The following is a 21,693-nucleotide window of genomic DNA, read 5'->3' on the forward strand; positions in this document are numbered from 1 at the left end:
AACCTCAAGAAATATAAAATATTATAGCTTTAAAAATAAAAGTGCTACATTCCAGATGCATGAATATGTCATTTCTCAGAACCTAGTCCATATTATGAAGGCCTATTGTAAGCCTATCCAGGTATGGTTTTGTTCCTCTGTCCTTACAGTTTTACCACTGCAGCAAAGACATCATAATGCGTACTGCATTGCAAGTCTTTGCTCATCCCTTGGAGAGGCAGCTGGTCAGTCTAAGGCCGAGATGAGAGGAGGAAGATGACGACGATGGTGAGCAACACCATGAGCAGGACGGTGGTGGCCATGATGCAGGCTCGACAGGCGGGCCTCCGCCCCAGCCTCCGCAGCCCAGCCAGGCAGCCCCTCCCCTGGGCCTGCCCCTGCTGCTCCCTGCTGGCCCCGCTGCTGCCACTGCTGGACGGCTGCCCCACATCCAGCGTGTGGCTGACCGTCTGCGCAGCCAGAGGTGGGACACCTTCGTTGGGCCGCTTCACCTGCAGCCGCCCCTTGTTGCGGCTGAAGCGGATGCTGTAGACGCGCTGCATGGCAGCCGGCAGGTAGGACAGCACGGTGGAGTCTGTGGCCAGCTTGGGCAGCCCTAGGTTGGGCAGGGGGGTGAAGCCCCGGCACAGAGGGCACTGGATGGAGTTAGGCTGTGCTGACTTGACGTTCATGCGGGCCAGGCACTCCAGGCAGAAGGTGTGATTGCAGCCGAGCATCTTGGGGGTGCGGAAGACGTTGTCGAACTGGCTGAAGCAGATGGCACACTCAAGGTCTGGGGCGTTTTCGTCTGCGGAAGGCTGAGGATCCGCCTCAGGGTCAGAATCCATGGCTGGATGCATAGTTTGTAGTGGAAGGTGTGTGTGTGTGTGTGTGTGTGTGTGTGTGTGTGTGTGTGTGTGTGTGTGTGTGTGTGTGTGTGTGTGTATAAACAGGGTAGTCTTAGCTGACAAGTGGCTTCATAGGCAAAGGCATGGCACCACCTCTAATCTGAGAAAGAAAGCAAGAGATTTCAGTTATTTCTATGATTTTAAATGTTGTCTCCAGTTTCTTGATGAATTCATTGTGCGCCTACGAAATAAAACTTTAATTTAAGGAATCATTCATGAATTAGATTAATGAATTACATTAATTTTAATGGCAATCCCCTGAGGAGAAAAGTCAAATCACCATAGTTAGCTTTAACATGTAGTTGGTCTTAAACATACTCCAGCAAATTATTGCAGTGAGATTTCCTTTGTGTCTATCTGCCTGGCACATGCTATAGGGTATTTCTGGTCAAGACTGAGCTTTTACAGAATGTATTACTTTCTGCAACAGTTCTTGCTGTCATCGGCTATTGACACTGGGATTCAAATGGACTTAATATCTGTTTATGGAGGCCCAGAGGCACCACATGATCATTGCTGAGTTATGTAACAGGATTAGGGAGCAACATGTTTTTGGAGCCGAGCAAATAAAAGCTTATCGGTGGGTAAAATACGCAAGACCACATTGTCATGTTTTACATAATCCAGGTACTGTCCATCCCCTCTTTGTCTTATTTCTTATGTCATAAATTCAGCAACGCATTAGTTCAGTTAGTTCGCATCCATCAAGCTTGGAAATCAGGTGATTATTCAAACTTAAACTGATTCATGATGCCTATATATACATTTCCTGCTGAGTCATTCTCACCTCCTCAAATGTATTTTTATTTTTCATTATTATGATTATTACAGTCAGAGTTTGTAATGTATATTTGATCTGCTCCAATGCACAGAGAACTATACCACACACCATATTGCAGACTGTTAATCAAATGGATTGGCCAGAACAGAACTATACCACACACTATACTGCATATTTATTCACAAAAATGAAATGCAAAGCAGCGCTGCCCATTACAACACTGTAAATAACATATAATCAGACTTTTTTTAAATTTCTTTTAGTTTAGTCTCGTGCTTTTGGTTGGGGACTTCCCACAGCGGACAAACCTGTCACTGTCACATGCAAGTGCTCATACCAAACAACCTATCCAAAGTATTATAACAACAGGCTGCGCTATCATACCAATACTTAACAACAAAAATGCCTTCATGAGTATTTCACTGGGGTTGTTAAGTCTGCACCTTCATTTGTCAGTGTTTCATTGAATTTGGTCCCCTGACACTTCAAGAAAGCTCAACAGTAGCGTGTGGTGTCCCAATGGGTTAGGTCACATGTCAATACCAGGGACAACAACAGATACACCACAAAATACACCTCAAAATATTTCACATGCAAATCTGAGAGTCTGAACGATGCACTCCCTAATTATCTAAAAATCAATCTCACTTTACTATTACAAGCCACAGGCTATCCAGGGTAAAGGATGAGGGAGTTGGGGGGAAACAAACCCTGGCGTACACACCCGGGTTAGGGTAAAGTTTGGAATTGGATCTAAACCCGGGTTAGGATAAAGTTTGGAATTGGATCTAAACCCGGGTTAGGGTAAGAGATAGGGTTGGTGGTGTGTGAGCCCCCCCAGGATTATGAACCCGGATTAGAGTAAGGGAATAAAATATGATACGAACCCTGGTCACTTTAGACAACAAAACATCTAGAGAAAAAAGGCTTCTTCACGTAATCCAGGTTAATTCACATGTCCCCAAGTGCTCTGTGAGCACCTCAGCCATAACTTCTGGCTCGCTTTGTCAGCAGCCTCAGACAACGGCTTTAAAGCTCCTTGAGTGACCCTCCTTAAAAACCAAAATCTAAGAGGCATTGTGGTTGATTTAGCTACAAAGCCTCCAACACCCATTTCCACTGGTCTTGTGTGGGCATGCCAACTCTATTCCATCACTTCCAAATAGTAAATGAGCTCTTTAGATTGTGATTGTAAGCAAGTTCAATTTATGAGACATGCAGTATTTTAGCAACTAGGAGTTATTTGAGGAAGACAAGCAGAACATTGCTTCAATTTTGGCTGTGGGTCTTATATTTAGAAATTAAACTAACAGAGGGATCAATCAACAGAAGACACAAACTAATAGAGGTCTTATGGGCACAAAGCAAGGATCAAATGATAAACAATCGCACACACTAATACTGACACAAAAGGGAAATAAAAACTGAATGATCTTAACAAAAGAGGAATGAAGCAGTCTTTTTTACCCCGCAGCATGCTGGGAACAACCCCAGCAACTACAGTATATTCAAACCTTCCGAGGGAAATTTAGGTCTCGTGTTGTTGGACACTGGCTTTTTGGAACTTTGGAATGTGAATACAAGTCTGAGAATGTATAGTGCCATACAGTGTCTCCAACTCTGAGTAGCCTATGAGTGTATTTCTATCATCTGTGCTGACCCTTGCTGTGTGTTTTGGACAGGAGATTAGCCAGACCGTCCCCTCTCAGTACAAAAATACAGATGGTGTGTTACTGGACATCAGCCGTAAGTCTCTCATCACCCTCTCTGGAAACAGACCAGACAGTGCGTTAGCAGCGCTAGGGTATGACCAGAGCCAAGCTTTCGCTATGTGATGAAATTGTTTCTATTTAAAGCAATTCTTTTGAGTCATCCATAGAAGATTAATGGGAGCACTTCATTTTGCACACGCATTAAGACTTCCTGTGAAGGTGTAAACAAAAGATAGTAGTCTGAGCTTGTCTCTGTGAGGTAAGCGCTTCGCAAAGGAAAATATTCATCCTTGAAGATGACAGCAAAGATTTACGCTGGTTTACTTATTTTTTCCCAGTTTATTGGTGAGGTTTGGTTGTGAGAGCATGAAGAGGCTCCAGCAGTGTCCCTAGGGCTGACTATATTAGCTATCAATGTGACACACATTTTCTAACAGTGAAATACACAAGAATTGAATAAGCATTCTGCCTAATGACAACTTTGACAGTGAATGTAGTTTTTTCACAGCTTCCGTATTTCATTGATTTACCTTTGGCAGGTTTGTTCTCTGTTTTGGTTGGTTTTCTGTGTGTGTGTGTGTGTGTGTGTGTCTGTGTGTGTGTGTTTGTAATAGGAACTTCCATAACTAACTGTGCATAACATAACATCAGCTACACAACAGGTAGTACTGGTTGTACTTGATTGACTGACAATATTGCCTTTATCCAAGACAGGTATTTTACCATTAAAGTGTACACTCCATCACTATGCACTGACAGAATGTGGAAACTGTGTTAGCGGGTGGTTTCAGCCAGTCATCCTTCACACTAATTGAATCTTAATTAAATTAAATCTTAGTCTTAAGACTAGTTGCAAGGCTCAGTGAATGTCTAAGGTGATTACTACAAATTAATCACTTAATCCATTAAGCATCATTAAAAGTATATCAGGTGAAGTGATTTCTTTTCAGCCTGAATGCATGATATCAGTAGATTATAATGCAGAGTTTGCCTTGTAATTGTAATCCTGCGTGCTGTTGTTTACATAGGAAAACCCACAAAGGCAATATGGACGGGATCAAGACAAAACCTTTGATGGCCCTGTGCCATGTCAGTATATGACTGTATATTTGGCATAGGAGAATGTATGTGGTGTGTTGCTATTGTTGTTGGGTCTGCACCTGTTTATGATTTCATTCCAGTAATTCTTACATAATATTTCTTCTTCTGGGTACAGTACTGAATCTGAGATAAACGTTGTAACAACAGAAAATACTATAACTTTTGGGTGGTGAGCCGATACTAATACATTACTCTATTCTTACTGTAGGTGTGTGAGAAACTGTGTTTCTAGCCCACTTAAAGAGGTCTAATCGTGTTGGTGTGATTGTGCAAAAAGGTCACGTACATTAATTTAAATGATAGATTAATTACCCATTGTCAACAAAAGACAGCTACAGTATACTGGTATGTTGTGTAGCCTACTAGGCTACAGTTTTTAGAAACTACACATCTTTAAAAGTAGATTGTTGTTTACACAAGATATGACTACATGACATCAGATGTTAGGTGTCATATCATTTCACTGATCACAACCACTCATATCCCTAAAGGAAATGTATGGCTAAGATTAAAAGTCCAGCTCCTTTTTTCATCAGGACAGGTACAACTTTCCCTTAGCATCTGAAGAGCACAACTTTGTGGCATTTTTTCAAAAAGACCTTGACTCACCGGCTTACTCGTGTCACTCCTTCATATTCCACTGTGTTCCTATCTCAGGGTCGCGTCAGTTCCCTCGCAGCTGTGAGCTGCCGGCCCAACGCAAGACTGAAAATGGCAGGGTTTCAGAGCGCCACACTCACCGAGCCCAGCACTGCCTCTCTATCTGATATCTTGACTGCTCCCTCCATGCCGCAATACAACATTTGAATACTGGAATTATTAGGAGGAAACCTGCACAGCCTAGTCAAATGACATGCTGTGGCAGGTTAGGTGTGTAAACTTCCCCCAGGTCAAGTCAAAGGGAACTGGGTTAGCCGCAACTGGAACAAAAGAAGCAACTAATGAACTTTTGGGAGGAACCAGTTTTCCCGAGCTGTGAAAACCTATTACCAGCACAACGTATAACCAGATCTATTCCTTGCAATACTGAGTCTGGTGTATTCATTTGTTAAGGTTATATTGTACTGTACCTTAATCTGTCACTGCACTGTAACAGACTACAAGTTCTGGGGCCTGACATGCTCTTAGTCAATACATATCACAATCTTTGTGTGGAAACCAAAACACCTATGCTCAAGGTTATCTGGTGAATCTCTGACCTGAATCTCTGATGGTGATGTACAAGTAAACATGTGAACATATAGCACCCTGCAATAAACCCAGAGCAACAGTCTTTTATCCAAATCGAAAAACATCAACCTAGTCTATGCTTTAGACTAAAACTTACCTGCACTAGTAATAACACTTGCATAAAAAGTATGAATCAGGCCTACTACTTAATTAAGATATTCTGAATCATATGAAGCCAATATAGAGCAAATTTGAAAATAACTTTCTAATTCGGTAGTATCAGAAAGTATCCATGACTTGACATATAAGAGGGGTGTTTGGCAAGAGAAATTCAAATGTCTGGTTTGAATTTTTGATGCATGGGTGCTTGTAACAGAACATCTCTAGCCAAATTTTAGGGATACTGATTTGCAAATCAAAAATCTATCTATTTCTCATCTTTTTTCTCAAAAAAAAAAAAAAAACACAAAAATCAAATCCAAGATCATTAGAGATTTGCCAATACAAGTGCAATCTAGTTCAGGCCTTCTCTTCCTGGCCATTTGGCATTCATCAGTATTTCCCCATCCAGGTGTCATGCATGTCTGACCTATAACGCTAAGCAAAGCTCAGTGCGTCTGAGACCACTTGCCCTTCTGCTGTCACAGCGAGTTACCCCACAGACCTCAGGTCACGAGAAGGATCCACTCTGATCCGCAAGCCACACTCTCACTGATCCACAATTAGCGGTAACTAGGGAAGCTATTTTAGAGTTTGTCCCAAGCGTGCTTGTGGACCCGTTCTCTGGGCTGGGTTGAGAGGAGGTCATTGCAAACTTTTAGTAAACACGGAGTGTTTTGGAAGTTTAACAGCTGCTGTGTCCTGCTGAGTCTAATGATTACTGCATGTCCTCTCTGCCTCTCCTATAGTCCTTCTACTTAGATTTCAATAAAGCAATGTTCCCTCCACTCAACATGATGCTTTTGATCTAGTCTGACACAGCCCCACTGTGCTCTTCAGTCCACTTCCTTGACCGGGCCCCTGTACTGTATGACTCAGCCTGTTTTGGGGATGAAGGACTTTTGTGTCTTTGCGTAACGCGCAAAAAGACTTAGGTCACCACGGATGGCGAAAGCTTTTCTGCAGTTGTGTTGGTAAACGCTTCAGGTTGTCAGTGTGTTCTGTGTTGCTTACGTTTAGCAGCTGTTCCAGAGTGGGTGAGCACTGACGTCTTCTATGAATACCATTGACACAATAAAAGGGCACAGGAGGAACCAGTGAACAGTGAGCAGAAGCACAACGAGGCAGAAGTTTCCAAAATAATTTACCAGACCGTGTATATTGAAACATATAAACAAAGACACAGACAGAGAGCACGTACAATGCTAACAGGCCAGAGAATTTAACTTTTCACATTCACGCACATGTTTCAGTCAGAGGAATTTAGTCACTGGAAAAAAAACCTTGGTGGTACGGTGTGAACTCCACTAGGCAAACTAACATTAACACAAAATGTCCAGGGCTGTGTTCATCTCAAGACTGGCCAGGGACAAGTAACAAGTGGTCAGTTTGGTTTTTAGTGAGGTGTCAAAACTGGCAGACAATATTGCTCACAGTGGGTACAATCGGAAAAAAAGACAACCAACATCTTTGGTTTTATTTGGTGTTTTCCAGAGAACAAAATTGCATTAGTGCCCTTATTAAGATAAAATGAGGAGCTGTGGTCTCAATGTGTCACTCTGACTGACGACTTTGTGGCCAATTTAGAATATTACATTCTTTTAAAATTGTGACATTATTTTCACTAGCATCTTCTTTGCCGGTCTGGTTCCTTGTAAAGCCATGCTGAACCTTTGTTATCACGACCTGCTTTGCATCAGACATCTTGGTAAAAAGCTCCCTCTACTATTAATGTGATTCAGTCTCATCACATCATCACCGAGATATCACAGCAGTTCATGAGCAGTTTTCTTTCACTGATTCCATCACAGTTTGTATTCCCTGAGTCTCTCAACATGAAATGCAGCATTGCAGGGCTACGCAGAGGTCATGTCCTTCTTGACAGGGGAAGTGAAGTCGTAAACTGAACAGGGGGCCCAATCCCAATGTCCCACCTACAGCCTAAGCCCGGAACCCTCGCAGATTTAATTGACGTGACCTCCTAGATGATTGAGTGCAGGAGGCTGCAAGGGCTCAGAATGGTATACACAGGAATAGGACTGCACATAGTATCATATCACGTTTATGGCAGTTGTTTTCCATTTTTTTAACTTCCCCTTCACACACATACTTCACATCACAACGTTATGAACTGTGGGTTATATCCCTCAGGCAAGTCTCCAGAAATGTGGACGAACGGAAAGTGTGCATGAAGGGCTGAAAATGTCTGTGCAAGAGCCTTCATGCACTTGACGATGTGACAGTTGGACAGCCCTAAGCCCTCACAGGTTTAGTGGGAAAGCACCTCAAAGTCCATAAGTGCGGACATTGGGATCGGGGCCAGGGTCACCTCCAAGTGGCACTCCGTACATGTTCACACTCAAACGGGTCACTCAGTCGGCCTGTCTACTCGCCTGTCGCCCGCGAGTGCCTACACGTGTTATGGCTCTGGAGTGGGCCCTGCAAACACAGAGCCACTGCTCCCGGGGCGTGTGGATCAGAACCTGGCTACCTCCTTCAGGCTGAGGGTGGGCAACTGGCTCAGCTGGAGGTGGTGAAGGCCGGTGTTGAAGCTGGCGCACAGCAGGCTGCTGTGGTCGGACGCAGCCAGAGAGACCAGAGGACCAGCGCCGTCCATAGTCAGGGTGTAGAGACAAGCTGAGGAGATGAGGGGGGGCAAAAGAGAAGAAAAGAGAATGAATATGGGTAGGAATAGAGAGCAGGGTGGGGTAAGAGGAAACACATGGGAAGGAGAGGGTGGAAATGTAGAGGGAGAAAGATTGAGAGAGAGGCTTCTCCATGATCCTGATTTGAATGCTATTTTGCCTACACGGCTACAACAACACAAGCTGTTCTACAAGTTTGACAAGCAGTTACTTCTAAGGAATGGCGTGTCCGGAGGATGGTGTCTAATTGTGGGCTTAAAAGGTGCGTTAGTGTGCAAGACACCACATGTGTAATGACACTGACACTGGATGCTTTTGTTACCTCCACTGTTTTGGTCCCAGAGTTTGATGGAGCAGTCGTGAGAAGAAGAGGCCACCATGGACCCACAGTCGGGGCTGGGAGGCAGGAACACACAGCAGGCCGTGGTCTGGAGGTGACCGCGGTACTCCACCACCTTACAACCTGGCTGCCTTAGGTCCCACAGCTACACACAGACAGTGACAGTGGTCAAAAAAGTGACAGTGGTAAAAAAAAATTCTATTTTAAAATAATATATTTTTTGTTAGTTTCTTTTTATAATAGAAAGGTATTGGGAATGGAATGATTACACTTAACAGGTGATAAAGCAATATGACCTTTAGGAGTGCAATGTGTCACTTGTTTTTCCTATTTACAAGAAATGACTTACGGGATGTTCAAATGTATTGATAGCTTGTGAACATGTGTGTAAGTGACAGACACTGCAGTTGTGCCTGAATTTTCAGAATGTTTTGAACATTTCTGTTCTGTATATTCCAGCGACTGTAAAAAGCCTGGCCAGCGTACGCTCATGTCAAAACCCTAGTGAAAGCCATGAGCCCAGCGCTAAACAGACAATCACACAAACCACACATTTTGTTTACAGCCAGCACATTTTGCATTCTCAAAAGCCGGGACTTCACCAAATGTATTTCTGTCCTGTGTACTCAAAACATGTTTTTCTTCAAACTGTATGAAAATGGCAGTCACACTGTGCAATAACAAATGTGTCCTTCTGTGGGCAGAATAGCAGCTGTTTCACAAAGTTAACAACCAAATTCATACAGTCTTCAAAACAAACTAGAACACAAAACCAACTCTGCAACTTCTTTCAAGAAGGCACTCCATGATGTGGCTGGCCATACTTCCATCAAGTTCAGGAGACAGTCAAGTTGTTATTTTGACGTGACATCACAACATAAGCAGACATTGTGCTTAGCAGAAAAGGCATTCAAGAACAAATGCCGACACATACACTCACATAAACACTGACACTTACCGTCGACTCACAGCCCTGTCCACCAAATCCATTGCTGCTTGACAGCACATGATTGCAGTTTGAGCTGATGTCACAGTGTGTCTGGATGTAGCGCTTGGATGGAAATGTGTTGGTGACCTGCCACGTGCGACTGTCCCAAACCCTAAAGATATATAGAAGATGTGTCAGTACCAGAACCACGCATGGGGACTACAAGCCTCTATAAACACTGCTTTATGTAGAAAACTATTCGAAATTAAGCTCTCATCCTGATAAGGTCAGTGTTGAATATCATTTCTTCACTTACAAAACAGCTATGAATAGTTCACCCAGGATGGATAATCAACCCACCTTACTGTTTTGTCTTCAGAAGTCTGAACGATTGAGGTCCCACCAGGAACCCAGCACACATGAGTGACCTGAGAGAAGAAAATAACAGATACATTATCAGACAGTATACTTACATCAGAGGGTTACTGTGACAATGTGCTTTACTGGTGAAAAACAAAGGGCCTTGTAGTGTTTGAGGTTTTTGAGCTGTGGTGCATTGTGGGAAATGAAGTTTATGCAGGTTAAAACTAACCAGGTTGCGGGAGATGGTATTCTTCTGGAGACACTCTCCAGACTCAATGTCCCAAAGGCACATGGAGTTGTCACGTGACCCAGTACACAGCTGTGTTCCATCTAGAAAACAATTCACAATTAATCTTTGCCTTCTTCTCACTGTCTGCTTTGATCTGTCTTTTTTGTTTATTTACTCTGTCCCGAACACACACACACACACACACACACACACACACACACACACACACACACACACACACACACACACACACACACACACACACACACACACACACACACACACACAGATTTAAGGGACACACCTGGGCTGACAGCCAGCCCGTTGACGACCAGCTCGTGTTCACAGAACTCCTGGATGGGGTCTGCATCCCGGCCCATCTGCCACATGAGAGCACTCTTATCTCTGGAGGCACTGAAGAGCCACGTGCTTCCAGGTAAACAGCTTACCTGGGAGGGGGTGAAAAGGAACACAAAAAACAATAAAATGTCAAATGTACACACACACACTGGTGCCAGATCACATGCCCAACCATAAAAGATGTTTACAATGTGACTGAGGTAAACAAAATTAACTGATTAAGACTGGTCAAAAAATATTTTATATTTCACCATTTCCCTTATTTAAGACAATATTTTTTTCTTTTACAACTTCCAGCATCCAAATGCAGAGAACTCTATATGCTTAGCTTGAGAATATATTTTATCACTTGACACAGAGGGCTATTTGTCCTTACAGTCTCACAGAACACCACAAATAACCTTAATCACATTGTAAAACATACCACTTTCACAGTGACTTTTATAATAGCTTGTGATATAACCATCTACACATAACTTACAGTACAGATATCTATTGTTTGTGTGAATGTCAAAACAGTTGGTGGAAAAACATATTTACATAATATTCATTTGTGGGCTGTTTGAGGTAAACATGGTTTGCATTATTTTTGAATGGAGGCTTTACCAGGATTTCCTTCTCAGAATAAAATGCTTATATGGCCTATGATGACGTATGAAAATTGAGGCATGTAAATACGATCATTACAGCCCACATAACGTCTAAACCACAGAAAACAAAAATACAGCTACAAATCAAGAGAACAACACTTTTGGTTACCTTGGTGACCTCCCTGCTGTGACCATAAAAGGCCTGACATCGCGTCCCTCCTTTCCAGTCGTATACAACAACTGCCTGTGACATACAAGTGGTTCAAGGGTTGGTTGGCAGTCTTAGGACTTTTCAAGGTTTTTGTGCTTCTTTATTGTCAACTGTGCAGATGGTATTAGATAATAACTACCGCCATCATCTTTGGTATGAGACCAAATATACAACATTTTGAACATTTTCCATAACAAGCATAGGCCATCTATCAACCCATGCAAACCCTGCCCTTATCTAGACCTTGCCCTTTACCACATCCCAACTAGTGTCATAGCTGTACACTTCCTGTGTCGCACACAGTCACATACCTACTTCATGTATTGTTTAATTTATTTTTTAAAGGCTGCTGAAGCCGCTCACCTGATCACTTCCTCCAGACACACAGAGCTCAGAGGTGAGGCTGAAGACACAGTTGACGGCGTCAGAGTGCGCAGGTTCATACTGCACCACCTGCGACGCTGGTGCAGCATCGGACGTATCCCTGCCTGCTCTGCAGGGGGACACAAAGGAGCCATCAGAAATGTACACACGAACACACAGATGTGACATCCTATTAATTGAATTCAAAGACTACAGAGACAACAATGCTTCGACTGTGCAGGACATAACAAGTGGACCCACACTTTTAATGTATAAAGTCACTACCCATGTCATATGCATGCATGCTCAAATGTATTAAAGTCAGAGCAGCAACATGGTCTACCCACATTGCAGGCGAAGGTTTGGGTCTGAGCAGCTGGTTACTCAGTGCCTTACCTGTAGCGGTCGGAGCGTTTGCGGAGCTTACTCTGCAGCTTCCCCATGCCTCACGTTAAGCGGAACCAGGGTTCAAAAGCCTGATGAGGACTGAGGATGAGGACTGAGGACCACCAACCGTATGGGCACACCACAGCAGCAACCACAGGTTACCCAACCAATACCGAGAGGATCACAACAGAACCACAAAAACATCAATACAGTCAACATCACTAGCTATTTATATATATATTATTGTGCAAAACACATGTGAACCAACGCATCTTCTGTGGAGCCACAATCACTCAATGGCATTCTCTGAGGAAAGAAATGGTATGACTGGGTATGACATACCGACCTGTGCAATGGGCACTGATCAGAATGCAAACATAAGACCATTTGAAAATCCCTGGCTTCAGATAACACGAGAACACGAGGGAAAGACATTAAGTTGCCTCTTCACATAACATCACAGTTGGACAGCGAGAATGGGCAGGCTGCGAAATCCTATTATAATGAATTAGCCTACTGCCACATCGCATTAAGCCAAAGCATTAAGATGGCAGTTCGACACCGATCGTGACACGTTTTTGTACAAACGCAAATAGAACCAAACAATAACTTAAGATGCATTATACAAGATAATTTGATAGTCTAACAAAAGGGAGAGGTCCTTTACGCTATATCCTTTGCAACGTAATCAATATTGGAGGCTACACCTAAATGCAACCATAACTATGACATAGACAACAAGTTAGACAAGATGATCTTATAATGGCCACAGAGTTTGAGGGATGCACGCACACTTGTTACTGTGTTTTCATCGTTAGCTTTAACCCCCTGGCGTCTACAGACAACTCACCACATTAGCTAGCTAGCTAAATAGCTAGTTATCTAACGTAACGTTAGCTAACGCTGTCGTTAGTTTATAACGATGGGTTGTACTAACTTAATTCACGCATGCATACCTTAAATGTATACTACGTATCCTGTTTCAAAAGCAAGTCAATGAGTCAGGAGAAACGTTACTGAGTGTGTTTGTCTCTTGTCAAAAGTGGAGCGCCTGGTAATAAAACAAACAACAATTTTACAGTCTTCGCGGAAGAAGCTATGTCTATTTAGCTGAACTTTTTCAAGTCGCAAAACTATAACTAAGCTTATCTTGTTGACTTACCTCAGCAGGACCGTGGTAACGTTTAACGTTACCAACAAGTGCTAGCCAGCTAACAAGGTAGACAGCTTCATAACGTGGCAGACACAAATATTTTTCTTCTTTGCATACCCTTGGTTGCATCAATATTATTTCATTAAAGAAAAATTGTAAGCAGACGAAGTCCGACCAAGTCTGTTAATGCGTTCTTCCCAATAGCAGCAACGTACAACGTGAGCGTGCATAACCTCCAGATAGGAACTTTCTTGTAGAACTCAATGCTGCACGACCAGTGTTCCTCACTTTCCTTAGCGACGCTTTCTCCGTAACTAGGCTAGGTGTGGTCACATGGTACAGATCAGGGTGGGGTGAGACTGACTGACAGCAGCAAAACCACAGCCACCTCTTTGGCAAAATAATCGGAACTGATTTTTCCAACGTAGACTTACAAACCCACGATAGGGACTGCTCTGCATCCTGGGGTCAGAAATAAGATCACTGTTCAGAAAAATATGTTGCAGTAATACGAATCACGTGCTCTGTGTAATGCAATGGACTAAAGCACTGATAAAGGTCGCATATTTCGATACAAACCCATCCAACCATCGCTCCTTATGTAAACCCAGAGAGAACTTTTGTAATCAAACGAAGTCAAACTGGGAACATTACATAAACCCAAGACCAGGGCCCCCTTAAGAATAAGTCACTGAATGAGAGCTTAGCCTACATAGATTTAAATGCCCTCCTTACCTGTCCCTGCAGATTACTGGTCAGACAACAGGTTAGGTCACATTACAATTAGGCTACCGGTGTTATAATAACATTATTATAGTAAAGCAAAGGTCTTGAAAAATATTTCACATTAAAATAGTCAAGTTCATGATCTGTCATGTTCGAATGACCATTTAAAAAAAGATTGACCACAGACAGACCCTCTTAAACCTAACCATAATATACAAATATATGATTATTTTATTCACAAATAAAAGATAAAAATAGTTATACATCACTTATGTAAATAGAACATACAAAGAAAGAGGAACTATACATAAACAAATGCAACATCAAAGCATAAATGAACATTAGATCAAAAGTGAGATGCTGAATGAGATCTAGTCAGGTTTAAAGTAATTCAGCAAGTTGTTTGCCTGACCAGCTTTCGTGGCGACTTTTTTGTCTTTGGTGGAGGCAGTCTTCCCCACCTTCTTTGAGGGGATCTTCAGCACTGGCTTCTGCTGCCTCCACTCTGACAGCAGTTCTCGCTGCAGCTCTGGGGGCAGCTCAGAAAACACAGTGGGGTCTACGTTTGAGGGGTAGTCCGTGTCAGGCGACCTGTTGTTGCCTTCCTCCTGCTCAGTGCATGTGCTTAGTCTTTCTCTGTGTGCAAAGAAAAATGTTTGCTCAGTGGTCTGTTTGACGCACTCACTGCCATTACCCGAGCCGATGGAGTCTGTTGGCATGCTTGACTGCTGCAAGGGTGGTTCAGTCTGATCAGTCAGTTTCTGATGAAAGGAAATAACGGCGGCTGACTGACTACTAGTTCCCTGCCTGTCCTCATGTTCTCCTGCATAGAAACCAGACAGAAGCTCCTTCTGGATGCTCTCTGGGAGGTGTTTGAACACGTCTGGGTCAACATCAGGGGGCAGGTGCAGGAACTCTGGGTCCTGTGAGGGACTGGGTCTGTGGTGCTCATTTGAATTAACTGGCACCTGGGTCCACTCAGGCACTGGCGATTTTACAGACAGAGGAGTCCCAATGTGCCTCAGCGGTGGAGGCTTCTTTTGCTCTGATGGTTTGGATGATGTGCTCTGAGAGTCCCTCTTGCCAGACGAGTCATTCGCAAAGGCAGTGCAGTCGCCAGGAAGACTGCTGCTAGATCCTTTAACACTCAGATTCTCCAGGGTGGAATTCTTTTAAAACACAGAGGTTAAAGGTTTAAGCGAGATTACAGGTTTAACACCTTTAAACATGTAAAGAGTCTAGTTATTTGCAGTAAAAATACATGAATAATAAACAAATAAATACACAATTACTGTGGAAACTGTATGTATGTGTGTGTATGGTAGGTGATGTGTGTATGGGATGGTGTATATATACAGCGGGTAAAATAAGTATGGAACACGTCACCATTTTTCTCAGTAAATATATTTCCAAAGGTGCTATTGACACGACATTTTCACCAGATGTTGGTAACAACCCAAGAAATCCACACATACAAAGACACCCAAACAAATAAGTTCAGAAATTAAGTTTTGTATAATAGTGTGAAATGACACAGGGAAAAAGTATTGAACACATGAAGAAAGGGAGGTGCAAAAAGGCATGGAAAGCCAAGACAACAGCTGAAATCTATCAGTAATTAGAAAGCAATTCGGCCCCTTTAATTAATATCAGCTGGTTCAGTCCCAACTGATGGCCTATAAAAAGGTGTCACACAAGAAACATCTCATGATGGGTAAAAGCAAAGAGCTCTCTCAAGACCTTCGCAACCTTATTGTTGCAAAACATACTGATGGCATTGGTTACGGACGCATTTCTAAACTTCTGAATGTTCCAGTTAGCACTGTTGGGGCCATAATCTGGAAGTGAAAAGAACATAATTTCACCATAAACTGGCCACGCCCAGGTGCTCCTCGCAAGATTTCTGACAGAAGAGTGAAAAGAATTATTAGAAGAGTTGTCCAAGAGCCAGGGACCAATTTTGGAGATCTTCAGAAAAATCTGGAATTAGCAGGTACAATTGTTTCAAAGAAAACAATAAGTAATGCACTCAACCGCCATGGCCTGTATTCACGCTCACCATGCAAGACTCCATTGCTGAAGAAAAAGCATGTTGAAACTTGTTTAAAGTTTGCTGCACAACATTTGGACAAGCCTATGAAATACTTGGAGAATATAGTCTGTTCAGATGAGAGCAGAATGTACCTATTTGGATGCCATAATACACACCATGTTTGGAGGACAAATGGCACTGCACATCACCCTAAAAACACAAGTTTGGAGGTGGGAACATCATGGCTGCTTTTCAGCATACGGTACTGGCAAACTTCACATAATTGAATGAAGGATTAATGGAAAAATGTACAGAGACATTCTTGATAAAAATCTGCTGCCAACTACCAGTATGATGAACAGTGGCGGCTCCTGAAAATATTCTCGGGGGGGGCAATTTTTTTGATAATGATTAAGGCGACCCATTCAGTAGGTACATTAAGTTAGCTGATTAACTCATACAGCAATACCTTTTTGTCCACTATTGGCAGCACACAACAGTAATATGTCCCCTCTTGCTACATAGCTAGAGTAGCAAGTTACAGGTGGAAAGCTATGGAAGAAAATTGCATCCAGGAGCCTTCATAAGCAAACATGATGTGGCTCCACATTAAATTATCCCACTTTTTCATTATCCACGTGTGTCAAATGTTGTATGATGTAACATAGCTTAACAGGACACATGATATGTCCAGTAACATCATAAAGAAGGGGTAACATCAGTCAAAACCAACAATATTTATTAAGTGATCTTGAAAGTATTGGCTTACAAAAGCTAAATAAGTCATCACATAAAAAATGATTCAGTGTTAGTGCAAGCGAACTGTGAAACACACTGTGAAACCTATGAAAAGTGAGAGTGGTATATGAAATACAGGCCGCGATTTTCTTTCGTTCCAATTCTTGGATGTAGGATTTCCCTCCCTTTGTAGAAACCTGTTGAATGGATACATTTGGTCTAGGAAGTCCTAATTGTTTTGTTGTCAATTTATCTTCATTAGTACGCCGACTAAAAAGGAGTTTCTGTCAAAGAGCGAATCGAGTTATTGCACTGAACAGGGCAGCCATCTTGACAGAATATGCCTCCGTCGAAGCTGTATGACGTTTGTATAGGCTTTTACGTCCATTACTTATGACACGAAATGGAGGGGCGAGCCCTCCCGGAAGCCATAGAGAATGCATTGAGAGCTCTGTTTTGTGAAAAAAATGGATTTAACATGGGAGTCAATGGGAGAGGTCTGGGGCGATTTTCATTTCGCCCCAAATCATAGACATATATACCTACATATATATATATACTTTATATGTCTATGCCCCAAATCGCCCCAGAAGGGGCGGGGCCATTTGAAGCACGACTTTAGGCTGACTGAACGACTGTTACCTGATTCGACAATGACATAGAGGCAGATCAGACGGTATAGTGGTAGAATCCGACAGAAAAAAAAATATTACAAATTTACATGTCATTTACGCGACTTACAAGGACATTGCGTTTATACATCAGGAGGTTGGGGTTTTTTTCCCCCCCTTTTCCCCCTAGGCAGTGCGTCGCCCCAATCGCCCTTATGGACAAGCCGCCCCTGATGATGAAGATGAAACGAAGGTGGACATTTCAGCAAGACCATGATCCCAAACATACAGCCAAGAAAACTGGTTTCAGAGAAAGAAAATAAAGCTTCTAGAATTAAATCCAATTGAAAATCTATGGGAAGAACTGAAGATCAGAGTTCATAGAAGAGGCCCACGGAACCTCCAAGATTTGAAGACTGTTTGTGTGGAAGAATGGGCCAAAACACCTGAGCAATGCTTCCGACTAGTTTTTTCCATACAGGAGGCGTCTTGAAGCTGTCATTACCAACAAAGGCTTTTGTAAAATGTATTAAATAAATATCAGTAAGTGTGTTCAATACTTCTCCCCTGTGTCATTTCACATTATTACACATAACTTAATTTCGGAACTTATTTGTTTTGGTTTCTTTGTATGCATGGATTACTTGGGTTGTTACCAACATCTGGTGAAAATGTCAAGTCAATAGCACCTTGGGAAATATATTTACTGAGAAAAATGGTTCAATACTTATTTTACCCACTGTATATATATATATATACCATCAACTTATTCTACTGTTCCTATTCATTTTGACATGAAAATTCAATCTACCTTAACTATAGAAGTATAGATAAAATGTAATGCAATAAAAATGGTCTTGACCCTCCTGGCCTTCACTTGCAGTAAGTCTATTTCTTATGGTCTGTGGTCAAATTTCAGCGTCGTGACGCACATAGGTTACAGAAAACGGGTAAAGATAAAGGCTTCAAATATCTGCAACTTTCCATAGCTTCCTCCAGGGGGCACCACGAAACCATAGGATAACCAATGTGTGTACCATTCACAGATTCAATTGTGTAATAAATAATTAATTAATTAATGAATAAATGAATGAATTAATGAATTAATTAATTAATTAATTCATTAATTAATTAAAAGACTCATAGATGTGTTTTACCATGACTGTTCACATGAAAAACACATGAGGAAAATGCTGGAACTTCAACATTAGCTGAGGCCAAAAGACTTTTACCTGTTGCTGAGACACGGACAGCACTTTTTTGGGTGACCTCTGTGTGAAGAAGGATGTTATGGAGCCTCTGCCATCACTCTTTGACTGCAGGTTGCTGAAGCACACGTTTATCAGTGTGAGGTGAAAGGGGGAGTTGGTGTCAATCATTTTGTGAAACAGCTTCATGGCAATGTTGACCAGCTGGGCTAGTGCATCGCAACTTCCTGTTAGGCACAAAACACCAATGGATGTTTGACTGATGGAAGAAAATATGTGCAGTGTCAAGGTCAAACATTTGTAGGATGTACCTGTTGTGATCTTCTGTCCGATGTGATTGGGTATGGGGCACTGTCTACTCTCGCGGCTGAAATAGCGGTTTGTTGCCAAAAAGCGTCTGATTGTCAGGCGGAAGGTGGACGGCTGCCTTCCATCTTTAAACATTCTGGGGGGGGGGAGGGGGCAATGATTCTGTTACAAATTAGGTTGATTTAACCACCAGATTGATTTAACCACTCAACATTCCAATTTAAGCTCTGAGAACTTGCCTCTCCATGAGGCTTATCAAGAGGTCCTCAATTTTTTTGAGAACCTCTGTTGTTAAGGACATCTTTTTGAAGGAGTCTTCATCACTAAGTGACTGGTTAAAAAAAAAGACAAATGCAACAGTGTTAATATGAGAACGCATGAAGAGCTTCTTACGTCACCAATATTTAAGTAAACAATCTGAGTAGCAGACCACTAATATCAAAAACCTAACATAACTGCTATATATCAGGTGCTACAAGGGACAAGCTACAAGCTACTAAAACTGGCCAATTTACTCAGTACCTGTGGAGGTCCAGCAGGGGTGATAGGGGAGTTATCGATCCCTTGGGCCAGGTTCTGCAGGTGCTGAGCACTGGCAGCTCCAAACTCCCTGGCTAGCTCAGCTGGAGGGATGCACTGCAGGTCTCTCACTGTGATAAGTCCAAGAGCCTTCAGCCTCTCACCTGTCCTGTGTCCTATGCCTACAGCATGGGCAGGGCAGATGTAGTGGGTACAAGTGTAGGCTAAATTGGTTTTGTGAAATTGTCTTAAATAGATTCATCTTTCTTACTGTTACACTTGGCACAGTTCAATAGCTTCCAATAAACTTCATTTGTCACTCATTTGGTTTAGAAATTCTGACCACCAAGCAATTTTGTAAGTTTGGATTTATATTCGATGCAGGGCAATATGCCACTACTGGATACATACCAGGCACTTTACGCAGTCCACTTAAGCTTCCCATTATGTCTGCAGTGCTCTCTGGCAGAAGAATGGTCTGCTGGTTTGGCTTGAAGGTGCCTGACACCAGCTTGGCAAGCAACTTATTTGTTGCAACTCCTGCACAGGAAGTGAGCCCAAGGTTGCTCTTGATGGCCTCTCTCAATTCAGCAGCAATATGAGACCCAATGGCTAGTCGGGGGTAGTCACTCGCATATACTGCAAGGGCTGACAAACGATTGAGATTGACTGTTAGGTAGGTCAGTGTAATCTATTACACTTTATCACCTTACCACTTGAGAAACAAAACCAGCCAAATTAAACCAAATGTATTATGAATGCTGAGGAAGTTCACTCACATTCCTCGTTGTAAATATGACCACTGAAGGTTAAATCTGTGGATGGAGCTTGCTTCACCTTGGTGTCCACCATCTCGGTCACATCCAGGAAGTTCTCATCAAAGCCAAGTCTCTGCACCAGTGGGTAATATGACATCAGAAGCTCTAAAAGAGTGAGCAAATTGCAAATTGATCACAAAGTATTGCTGAACTACTTTTTCGAGGCTTTTAAAGTTGCACTCGACGATCGTGGTGAAAGGTTGATGTTGGAGCTCAACAAAAACCTTTAAAATAGCACACTCCCTTCCGTGCTCTTGAAACAACGTTGTTAATTGACAGAAATAGTGTATGGCTCGGTCCGAGACGTTTTGTTTCACGTTGTTTCCCATAGTTACATTAGCTTCAACTGAAGTTGAAAATGATTACCTGTTACTTTGTAAGACATCTCTCTGTAGTGAGTGAGATCCTCGCCTTTGACCAACACCAGCTGAGGGCACTTTTCTAGAGCATCTGTCACTGACATCAGTTTTGTCAAACCGAGATCTCTTGCCACATAGTTACAAGTGACAATGATGTACTTTTGTTGAATGCCTGAAAAAAAGTGTGAAAATTACAAACTAGAGGCTTGGGCTACTGTCATATAATTGTTAGACATAAATAACCCAAAGGAGATTTAAGTTATGATTACCTAAAGGTTTGTTTCGTAGTGCAGGGTTTCGAATCATTTCCACTTGTGCGTAAAAACAGTCCAAGTCAAAATGCAAGATAACTCGGGAGGATGAGGCTTCGCTGACAGGGGTGTCACTGGACCCTGTGGAAGATTAAGCCATGACACATGTTAGGCTCATGAACGGTCTTGGTCCAGTCAACTTAAACAGACAAGACATTTTTGATGAACACCGACGTAAATAGGACTTTATCTCCCCAGCAATACCTAAGTTCTTACCCATGACGAGCATATCTGTACCAATATTCCAGTCATCATCTTCATCATCAATATCCATCGCTACAGGGATAATACGTCTAGACTTTCTAGACTCCAGCTAATTTCTCCAAAGACACAAGAAGACCTATGATTTTCTCCTGTTGTGCAGACGCTAGTGCTGTCACCTGTAGCTCTACTACCTCAGTTCTGGACGTACATCAGAGACACCACTTCAGTACCGCCACCAGGTGGTCTGGAATACACCATTTGCTTGACCAAAGAAAGGAAAGCAGTTAATACCAGTAGAATAATATTTTATAGTCATTCCAAAGGAATATACAGTACTGTGCAAAAGTTTTAGGCAGGTGTGAAAAAAATGCTGTAAACTAAGAATGCTTTCAAAAATGGAAGTGTTAACAGTTTATTTTCATCAATTAATAAAATGCAGTGAATGAACAGAAGATAAATCTAAATCAAATCAATATTTG

The 21,693-nt window shown here is 42.3% G+C and overlaps 3 protein-coding genes across 5 annotated transcripts; all 3 read right to left on the minus strand.

The window, feature by feature from the left end:
- Nucleotides 1–230: 230 nt before the first annotated feature.
- Nucleotides 231–827, minus strand: LOC105902878 (RING finger protein 225). Its single transcript, XM_012830559.1, has one exon. It carries the CDS (start codon nt 825–827, stop codon nt 231–233), a length of 597 nt encoding a protein of 198 aa, XP_012686013.1.
- A 6,110-nt stretch (nt 828–6,937) lies between these two features.
- On the minus strand, nt 6,938–13,718 carry wdr31 (WD repeat domain 31). 2 transcript variants are annotated; one of them, XM_031570502.2, is made up of 10 exons: nt 13,595–13,718; nt 12,236–12,338; nt 11,840–11,969; nt 11,435–11,509; nt 10,620–10,764; nt 10,316–10,416; nt 10,084–10,151; nt 9,754–9,895; nt 8,778–8,940; nt 6,938–8,447 (listed from the first exon to the last, which is right to left on the minus strand). In XM_031570502.2, exons 2-10 carry the CDS (start codon nt 12,280–12,282, stop codon nt 8,287–8,289), a joined length of 1,032 nt encoding a protein of 343 aa, XP_031426362.1. In that variant the 5' UTR covers nt 12,283–12,338; nt 13,595–13,718; the 3' UTR covers nt 6,938–8,286. The 2 variants fall into 2 exon arrangements, with proteins under 2 accessions (XP_031426362.1, XP_012686034.1); XM_012830580.3 differs by having other exon boundaries at nt 13,389–13,679.
- A 506-nt stretch (nt 13,719–14,224) lies between these two features.
- poli (polymerase (DNA directed) iota) lies at nt 14,225–21,410 on the minus strand. Of its 2 annotated transcripts, none has more exons than XM_031570501.1 (10): nt 21,227–21,410; nt 20,969–21,091; nt 20,707–20,871; nt 20,302–20,445; nt 19,934–20,170; nt 19,526–19,704; nt 19,243–19,334; nt 19,006–19,139; nt 18,719–18,921; nt 14,225–15,274 (listed from the first exon to the last, which is right to left on the minus strand). In XM_031570501.1, the coding sequence occupies exons 1-10, from the start codon at nt 21,282–21,284 to the stop codon at nt 14,477–14,479; spliced, it is 2,133 nt and encodes a 710-aa protein (XP_031426361.1). In that variant the 5' UTR covers nt 21,285–21,410; the 3' UTR covers nt 14,225–14,476. The 2 variants fall into 2 exon arrangements, with proteins under 2 accessions (XP_031426361.1, XP_031426360.1); XM_031570500.1 differs by having other exon boundaries at nt 21,215–21,410.
- Nucleotides 21,411–21,693: the final 283 nt, after the last annotated feature.

The sequence above is a fragment of the Clupea harengus genome, chromosome 7 (genome assembly GCF_900700415.2).
Source record: "Clupea harengus chromosome 7, Ch_v2.0.2, whole genome shotgun sequence".
Classification (NCBI taxonomy): Eukaryota; Metazoa; Chordata; class Actinopteri; order Clupeiformes; family Clupeidae; genus Clupea; species Clupea harengus.

Excerpts from the sequence above, each read along its gene's own strand:
- LOC105902878 (XM_012830559.1), bottom strand. The coding sequence starts at position 827 with ATGGATTCTGACCCTGAGGCGGATCCTCAGCCTTCCGCAGACGAAAAC.
- wdr31 (XM_031570502.2), bottom strand. The coding sequence starts at position 12,282 with ATGGGGAAGCTGCAGAGTAAGCTCCGCAAACGCTCCGACCGCTACAG. Across the intron at positions 10,152-10,315 it reads ATACCATCTCCCGCAACCTG|GTCACTCATGTGTGCTGGGT; the intron begins GTTAGTTTTAAC and ends TTCTTCTCTCAG. Across the intron at positions 9,896-10,083 it reads TCTGAAGACAAAACAGTAAG|GGTTTGGGACAGTCGCACGT; the intron begins GTGGGTTGATTA and ends ATATATCTTTAG.
- poli (XM_031570500.1), bottom strand. The coding sequence starts at position 21,284 with ATGGATATTGATGATGAAGATGATGACTGGAATATTGGTACAGATATG. Across the intron at positions 20,446-20,706 it reads GATGTCTTACAAAGTAACAG|AGCTTCTGATGTCATATTAC; the intron begins GTAATCATTTTC and ends TCACTCTTTTAG. Across the intron at positions 19,335-19,525 it reads CCCCTGCTGGACCTCCACAG|TCACTTAGTGATGAAGACTC; the intron begins GTACTGAGTAAA and ends TTTTTTAACCAG.